At 42.1% G+C, this 9,482-nt stretch overlaps 1 protein-coding gene across 1 annotated transcript in view; it reads right to left on the bottom strand.

Annotated features, from left to right (window-relative positions):
- Nucleotides 1-9,482, bottom strand: part of LOC309840318 (uncharacterized protein) — a 94,680-nt gene that overhangs the window by 43,453 nt on the left and 41,745 nt on the right. Inside the window, exons 10-16 of the mRNA XM_082682385.1 lie at nt 6,236-6,706; nt 5,102-5,197; nt 3,573-3,803; nt 2,539-2,561; nt 1,212-1,312; nt 880-906; nt 1-559 (exon numbers count right to left, since the gene is read on the bottom strand). Coding sequence (XP_082538511.1) covers nt 1-559; nt 880-906; nt 1,212-1,312; nt 2,539-2,561; nt 3,573-3,803; nt 5,102-5,197; nt 6,236-6,706 — 1,508 coding nt within the window. The remainder of the gene's footprint in view (nt 560-879; nt 907-1,211; nt 1,313-2,538; nt 2,562-3,572; nt 3,804-5,101; nt 5,198-6,235; nt 6,707-9,482) is intronic.

The raw sequence follows: 9,482 nt of genomic DNA, 5'->3' as shown, positions 1-9,482 counted from the left end.
TGTGGTGGGCACAGGATGATGGGGCCTGGACAGTTCCAAGGATTGAAGTACGGATAAGCAGTCTGAGAGAAGCAACATTTAGAAAATTTGTAGATGAGTGACCCATGGTTTGTTACATTGAAAAATGAGACAATGCCAGCATCATAGTCTAGGAAAACTCCAATACGATGGGGAGGAACAGCCATGGAAAGAGTCAAGACCATGGGTTGAGATGTGGAAGACTCCTCAAACGCCTTATACCCAAATTCATTCTGTAACCCAATAACCCAGTAGCCACACTGAGGTCTGTATCTAGAGTAAGCACTTTGATGATTTGTGCCTTGTCTAACACCAGACTTTTTATTAGGGAAACGTTTTCTACAGTATACCCCCAGAATCCAGGCACACTTCTTGGACACCTCTATTTCCCAATAGTGTTTCCCTGAGGAGAAATATTGGGACCCCAAGATACCAAAATTAGTACAGTCCACAGGCCAAATTGGCACAGACATCACTTGTCTCTGATCTTCTGAAAGGACAAGGTTTAAATTTAAGTTGATTGGATTCAGTGTGATGTCCACTGCAAGAAAAAAAAAATTAAGATCAGGTGATTAAATATGGAGCAGATTTATCTGGTGACATTGTGAAGAGGGAACATGGGAAGTGGCTAGGTAGAGCTTGTATTGATGGATTGGGAAGGGGGTGAAACACTGGGGAATGTATTTCATATACATATACACACATATGTGAATATATATGAAATATATATATTTCATATATATATATATATGAAATATATGTATGAATATGTATTATATGTAAAGGCATGGACCTAAGATCATGACATCACACTGAAATCACAAGTTTCTGAAAAGACATTAGAAACACAGGGCTTCTTACCCCAGTAGCACTGGACATGTGTTAGCTCTGAAATGATAAGAAGATTCAATGATGTTGATTGGAAGCAAATGATTAAGCACCAATACCTATCTCTTCTCTGGAGTAGGGCCAGCAAAGGGGAGCCCTGTGAGGCTATGAACTGGTGAATAAGATAATGTACTAGTCACCTTGCCATTCCCCCTTAGATAGAACCACATCTCTCTCAGTAATATCCCTCCTTCTCTGAATACACTCCTCCTTTCTATCCTCTCTTTGCAACTATACCAGCTCCCCAGGTTAGTTGCTGACGTCACAGGAATCTCACTTCCGCCCTCCTGTCCTGCTCTCCTCACCTCTACACATGCGCAGCACTGTGCTCAGATCTGGAGCATGGAATACACTCGTCAGTCTTTTGGAAACAGTTTTTGGCTTCTTCAGTGTCCAGATCTCACTCCTAGGCATGACAAAAAATGTTGACCCTATATCTCTTACCTTGTATTCTTCCAATACAACTGCCTTTCTCTCTCCTTCCATGCCACAGATGCACGTGAACCTTCCTCCCTGAGAAGCCTGAGCCGGGGAGTAGGGAGAGTTCTGATGCTGAAGCCAGAAGAAATGTGCTCATGTCGATCTTCTCATTTACTATCTGTGTAATCTTGGGAAGGTCTTTACCTCAACGAAACAGTTTCTTCAAAAAATGGAGTAATTAACCTTTTTCTTGATATCTCATGGACATAGTAGAAAATCTGATAAAATAACATGCAGAGAAAGCTTTTGCTACCCCTAAAAAAGATATGTAATATATGGGCAAGTCAATTACAGTGGGTCTTTCATGGCGGCCATATGTGTGTCTTCCCAGGCAGATGGATTAGTACTGAGGCTGCAGTTCCTAGCTATAATGTGAGATCCATAAGTCTCTTTTTGAGAGCCTGTGAGCTTGTGCTCTAGTCCAAAACCTAAACCCCACTGGTGAGACCTGCAAATAACATTCGAGATTTCAGTCGCTCTTGAAAAAAGTTAGAAAACACTTGGCAAAGGAGAAGTTATGGCCACGGAAATACAAATGGTTAGAATTCCATGCATTTCTAAGGAACTTAATTGTCAGATGGGTTAACAACTTAAGCCACAAGAACTACAGTTTCCCATGTAGGTTTCTAACACGTGACTAGAAAGAGATTAGTTATGGCACCAAGGTCAATGTCACTAACCCGAGGTTCAGGTTTTGTTTTTAGAAATCTAAACAGAACACTGTAGAATAACCTAGTCTTTTGTATTTCCATGTAAATGAAATAAATATAAAGGAGCTGACCCTATAACCTATTTTGGGGCCTGATGAAAACTTCCCTGTGATAGCACAGGCACCTATAGAATACAGGAATGAACACAAGGGCAAAGCCAAGTCACAAGAGTCTGATAGTTGAAATCCCTGGTCCCTATTACCCTTACTGTCCCTAATTCCATGAACCCCAACCACTGAATTTACTAGCACAGATTCTGATCTACTCTCCATGGATAGGGAACACTCAAATCATTGCCCATGACCAGCGATTTAAAAGAATACTACAACCAAATATCTCTGATTTGGAATATTTTTCATTCTGATTGACCATCAGAACACTCTTATGGCTACAAACCTTTCTTCATAACACACAAGCACCACTCTTGGTCACCCAAACGTACCATTTCATGATTCCACTCATGTCCTAGGAAGAAGAGAGAAAACACGAGTCAAAGAGTATATAAAGATTAGAGCAAGATTAATGAAATAAAGAACAAAAAAGACTAGAGAAAATCAGAAAAATCTAAAGTGAACTATTTAAAAATATCAACAACTGACAAGTTTTTATGCAGACATACCATGAAAAAAACAGAGAATACAAATTATTAAAATCAGGAATGAGGGCACTTGGGTGCTTCAGTAGATTAAATATCTGCTTTAGGCTCAGACATGAGCCTCAGGTCATAATCCCAGGGTCCTGGGATCGAGTGCCACCTCAGGCTCATTGCTCAACAGGCAGTTGTCTTCTCCTTCTGTCCCTCTCCCTGCTCGTAAACTCTTTTTCTCTCTCTCAAAAATAAATTTAAAAAAAATCTTATAATAAGGAATGAAAGTGAAGACTTTACTGCCTACTTTTACAAAAATTAATAGGAATATAAAGCCTATGAACAATTGTATGCCAACAAATTAGATAATCCACATGAAATGGACAAATTCCTAGAAACACAGAAACACAGAAACTACCAATACTGATTCAAAAAATAATAGAAATTCTAAGTAGTCCTAAAAACATGTCGTGATTAGACTGGAAATCAAGAACTCCCTGGAAAGAAGTCAGGCCCAGATGGCTTCACTACTGAATTCTGCTAAAGGTTTAAGGAGGTAATATCAGAAATACTTTACAAATACTCAAAAACAAAAAACAAACAAACAAAAAAAACCACACACCAGAAAAGGAGGTTATAGTACCCAACTCATTCTATGAGGCCAGTACTACTCTGATGCTAAAATAAGACAAAGACATCACAAGAAAAGTGAACTACCAGCAAATATAGATGTAAACTTCAACAAAATACTAAAAAACTGAATCCAGCACAATATGAAAGAATATATATATATACCTCTGTGAAAACCTGAAGATTAGAGCCCAAGGACACAGAAAATAAGGTATCTTAGACTGGGTTTCAAGAACTCCAGATTGGGGCATTCCTCTTACCTGTAGCTGGTCCACTGCTGACCATTTACAGCGATGCTCTAGATCTGAGATGAGATCTTTTACCAACTGGGTTTGCTGAACCAGCTCAGCCTCAGCCTCAGCCAAGGTGTCCAATATCCTCTTCTCCTCTTCTTCTAATTTTTGCAGTTCTCTCTGCTCTTCACTGTCCAGAATGCTTCTAAGCTGATTGAATTCAGCCCATATCCTTTGTCTCTCAATCTGTATCTGGGACTGCAAGGTTGGATAAACAAAAGAGGTAAAGAGTCTATCTGCCTGAAAACCTGCTGTATAAGGGGTTAGGAACTAGGAAAAGAAATATTTTTCTCGGGGCGCCTGGGTGGCTCAGTGGGTTGGACCGCTGCCTTCGGCTCAGGTCATGATCTCAGGGTCCTGGGATCGAGTCCCACATCGGGCTCTCTGCTCAGCAGGGGGCCTGCTTCCCTTCCTCTCTCTCTGTGATCTCTTCCCTTCCTCTCTCCTACTGTGATCTCTCTCTGTCAAATAAATAAATAAAATCTTTAAAAAAAAAAAAAAAAGAAATATTTTTCTCTGAGTTCCAACCAAGAGGGAAATGGAGGCATGGGGTCAATTTTGGGGAAAGCTGGACATTTTTCCTATTTTCCCTTTAGCACCCATCAGAACAGGCCTCAGACTATTATCTAGGCCAACCCTGGGATCAAATGTAAAACCTAAGTGAGGTTTAGGTTGCAGGTGGCTGTACTGGACACTCACGCCTCCCTGCATTACCACACTTCCAAGTTTGAACTTTGGGGAAAATCTTGGTCCTTTGCCCACTGTCTTTCACTGGAGGTTCAGAGAATCACTGGAAAAGAGGAATGGAAGACAGAATTTTCCATCCTTCCTCACCGAGAGTCTATCTTTATTCCCAATTCCAAACACTTGTGTGTGCTTGTAACATGTCTGCTCTCTAGTTCTCTGCATAACAGGGACAGGACAGAGAGGAAAACTAATCAAATGGCTTCTGGATGCATTCTGTGTCAGGCAGCAAAGAGGAAGGGGCTTGTTATTTGGACTGAAGATCCCGTCAAGATTCCTGTGTCAAAAAACCCTTAGAGGGATGCCTGGGTGGCTCAGTTGGTTGAGCGGCTGCCTTCAGCTCAGGTCATGATCCCAGCGTCCTGGGATCGAGTCCCACATCGGGCTCCTTGCTTGGCAGGGAGCCTGCTTCTCCCTCTGCCTCTGCCTGCCACTCTGTCTGTCTGTGCTTGCTCTCGCTTCTCTATGACAAATAAATAAAATAAAATCTTTAAAAAAAAAAAAAAACCCTTAGAAAGAGTCTCTTCGAGGGGCGCATGGGCAGCTCAGTGGGTTAAGCCGCTGCCTTTGGCTCAGGTCATGATCTCAGGGTCCTGGGATCAAGACCGGCATCGGGCTCTCTGCTCAGCAGGGAGCCTGCTTCCCTTTCTCTCTCTCTGCCTGCCTCTCTGCCTACTTGTGATCTCTGTCAAATAAATAAATAAAATCATTAAAAAAAAAAAAAAAGAAAGAAAGAAAGAGTCTCTTCCTACCTTCCAGGAAATCCTCTCTTCTCTGATGTCTGCTTCAAACTTCTCAGCTTTCTGCTGTTCTTTCCTCAGCCTCTCCAGAGCTGCCTGGAGTTTCTCCTTTGAAAGAGAAGTCACATCAGATAACTCACATCAGGACTCATCATCACTCTATGAGCTTTCTCAGCAAAGAATAAATGGGGAAGGGACGCCTGGGTGGCTCAGTTGGTTAAGCAGCTGCTTTCGGCTCAAGTCATGATCCCAGCGTCCTGGGATCAGCGGGGAGCCTGCTTCTCCCCCAGCCTCTGCCTGCCATTCTGTCTGCCTGTGCTCGCTCTCTCTCCCTCTCTCTCTGAAGAATAAATAAAATCTTTAAATAAAAAAAAAAAAGAATAAATGGGGAAGAAATCAGGCTGATGCCTGAAGAGACCATTTACAGAAACTGTGATTAGAATCTATGATACAGAAGAAAAGCTAAGGAGGATACATTCTTTGTTCCTGGGTGTCACCATCCCTCACCAAGAGTAGCCTAGTTCTCTCTTTTCATTGAGAACGGACTCTGATGTCATGAGAAAAATGCTACACTCTTAGTGACACTCTTTCCAAATCCAGTCCGCAATGTTGAAGAGCAACCATCCTGCTGAGGGGAAAAATGAGAGCCAAGCTCTCTACCCACATAACAAAAGGGGCAAAAAAAGGGAAAATCTCTCACCCTTGGCCAAGAGTAAGCTCAAGACTCCAGGCTAATCCTTTTTTTTTTTTTTTTTAAGATTTATTTATTTAGAGAGAGAGAGAATGGGAGTGAGGGAAGGGACAGAGGGAGAGAGAAAGGGGAAGCAGACTCCCCACTGAGCAGGGAGCCCCATGTGGGGCCAGATCTCATGACCCTGAGATCACAAGCCAAGCTGAAACCAAGAGTTGGAAGGTTCAACTGAGTTAGCCATACAGGCATCCCAAGGCTCATCCTTTATGTATATGGAAAGAATACGCAGAAATGTCCTTCATGCATCGGAAGCTGAGCATAGTGTAAGAGACAAACATGGAAGGAGATTACAGGATTCAGTACCGCGGTGCCAAGGTGTGTACAGAAGGATGGAAAGGTGAGATTTCCCACCAAGTACCACCCTCCCCTCTTCCTCCCTCCATCCTGGGCCCTACCTGATATTCCATGACTACTTCCTCCACAAGGAACGTGTGGTGACCACGGTGCTCCTGAGACCGCTCACAAACCCAGCAAATAACCTTCCTATCCTCCTGACAGAAGAGCAGGAGTTTCTCTTCATGGCGCACACAGAGGTCTTTCTTCAGCTTCTCCTCTGCGTTCAACTTGAACTTTCTGATTCTCTCCATCATGTTGATCAGAGGCTGATTCGGACATAAGTTTCTAAGTGAGAATCTGACACCACACATGGGACAGCTGCTTTCCTCTCCTGGGCTGATCTCTGCCTCCATGGTATTCACAGCGATGCAGGCTTGACAGGAGCTGTGTCTACAGTCTAGAGTCAGGGACTCTGTCAAAAGCTCCAGGCAGATGGGACAGGACCCCTCATCTTGTATGTTCAGGATTTTTGAAGCCATAGTATGTCTCCCCTGGTTTCTTCCAGTCCTTAGTCCTGGAGCTCTTCTTGCCTAATCGTTCATGGATGGCTGGGCAGATGGAAAGGGGATGAGGTAAGAACGACAGGAATAAAAAGGATTCTAATTGTGCAGATACTAAGGATTGGCCAAAACCAAAATGCTGAAGGACGAAAAAGAAGAGGGGGAGAAAAAAAAGAAGAAACGAAATTCAGTGGCCTGCGTAAACTGCTAATGCCCCAGGCTTCTCATTTGCTCTTCTTTAAGCCTGGAATGATCCATCCTTTGATCTGTGCGTGACTTCCTCGTATATACTTCATCCAACGGTCTCCTTAAGTATCATTTCATCAGAAGGACCTAATGATTATTTTATCTTTAGCACAATTACCAATACATCATTCACTACACATTTGCCATCCTTTCTTATTATCACTCTATGGTATCTTTTTCTTAAATGCCCTATACCTAAAATATAATCCACACACAGATCAGGCCCATTGTTTTTATTCACTGCTGTATCCTTAACGTTGGAAGGCACAGGAACACAACCTTTGATGAACATATAAAGAACCTCCTTGGGGCAGCTGGGTGGCTCAGCTGGTAAGCGGCTGCCTTCTGCAGATGCCCTGTGGCTGGCTCCTTGCTCAGCAGGAGGCCTGCATCTTCCTCTCCCATTCCCCCTGCTTGCATTCCCTCTGTCTCTGCCAAATAATAAATAAAATCTTAAAAAAAAAAAAAAGAACCTCCTCCTTTCTCCATAGTTGATTAGACCTCTTTTTTTTTTTTTTTATCAGCATTCCATCTTTTTGTTCCATTAATTATCTGTTCTCCAGTAGGTAAATGTTGGTACCACAGATAGTTTCCACATAAGAAAAGCTTACCTCCACATATTATCTGTCCCATACAAAACCCTTCCATTACCTCATAATTACTCCCAGAGACACTCACAGAAACAGTCAAGGCCACAATAGGGAAAGAATTTTACCACTAAGAATTGTAGAACCAGTTACAATTTATACATCACTTTGACCCATTTATTCTTTATACAAAAGTCCTTGAGAAACAGAGTACTTTATTGAAATGTGTAAAGATTTATAAAGATTATTTCATTCATTCAGTAAGTTGAATTAGGGTGAAAACAATGTCCTCAGAATTCTTTTTCAGAGGTCCAGTAGGTGTGATAAACACTATCACCCAGAGGTCCCTGTTTAAAGGGAACTAATGATTTGCCAAACAGAAGACTATCAAAAATACCCTCCTTGAAGGACTGAACTAAAAGTAGTGGGAAAGGATATGGAATGAGGAATAGGAGAAATACATTTTAGAGAGAAGTCGTCACATATATGAATGCCCTGTTGATGGAAGGCATAACATCTTCCACAGGTTTTAAAATGCCCATATGGCTGGTGTGCAGAGAGCTGCTAGACTTTTGGCATTAATGTGCCAGCAGAGACCAAAAAATGTGACACTTTCTGAACAATGTAAAAGACACAGTCTCTCTCCAAAGAGTAGGATCAGTGACGGAAGTTTGTAGGACAAGCTGTTGTAGGGAATGGAGAGAACTAGATGAGGCTGACAGAGATGGTAAGATAAAAGGGACAGGACTGGGAGTTAGGTTGGACATATGGAAAGAAGAGGGTCATCATCAGGCTTAAGTCCTTTCTTCCCATAAAAAGGACACGGACATTACCTTCTCCTACCACTTTGTCTTATTATTTTCAGTAAGCACAGACCTCCACTTCCACAAGTGCATTGTGGCTCCTGTAATGAAATATTTGCCTATAGGGTCCTGGAAGCTATGCTTATGGCTCTTTTGTAAGGTAATCAGCCTGTTGGCACAAAACTCACCCTAAGCTATGCTAGTTTCATACATACCACATGGTCTTGTTCTCTCATAAATGACCTGACGAAGGGGATAAAGTATCTCCTGCACCATATGGACCTTCACTGAAAGCTCATATGAGGAAGCCATGAGGCTTCCATGAGGAAGTCTCCAGTCCTGTAGGCTCCAGCTGAGCTGTGTGAACCTGATTGGTTTCTGCCCTGCTAAGTCACATGGGTGGGAGTGGCAAACCAAACCTAAAACTGTTGCTGGTGGTCAGTCAGAATGACAATGACAGCATGGAGACGCTGCTGATTCTCAGAACCCAGACTTATTACAGACAAGAACTGTGAAGCATATAAAAATCAAAATAAATTTTTTTTTTAAAAAGGAAACTTTCAGTAGATATTAGTCACGATACTTTTTTTTAAATGTTTAAAAATATTAAATGTTTTCAATTAAATCATGATCCTCCTCAAAACTCTTCAATGATTGAACTCTATTCCCTACATCGACGTTACCTGTGTGAATGTGACCTTGTTTGGAAATATCTTTGCAGACATAATCATGTTAAGATGAGGCAATGCTGGGAATAGGTGGGCTCTACACCCAATGACCAGAGTCCTTAAAGGAGAGGAGAGGACATACCACATACAGGGAAAAAAGCTGTGTGGGAATGGCAGCAGAGACTGCAGCAGTGCAGCAAGAAGGCAAAGAATGCAAGGATTGCTGGAGACCATGAGAAGCCAGGAGAGAAACGTGGAACAGATTCTCTCTCCGTACCTACAGAGGAAACTAATTCTGCCAACACCTTGACTTTGGACTTCTGGCCTCCCGAACTGTGGGAGAATACACTCCTGTGGTTCTAATCCATAATTTGTTATAAAGCCTTAGGAAAATAACAAACGTCTGATAATGAAAGAACTGAGGTTTATAATAAACTATAACCTTCCCTTTGCTCTAAAAAGAGAGAAGAGAAGCATGATGAATGCTGTATGGAGATCAATG

This window comes from Mustela nivalis (genome assembly GCF_964662115.1).
Source record: "Mustela nivalis genome assembly, chromosome: 9".
NCBI lineage: Eukaryota > Metazoa > Chordata > Mammalia > Carnivora > Mustelidae > Mustela > Mustela nivalis.
This window is presented reverse-complemented; position numbering and strand designations above follow the sequence as displayed.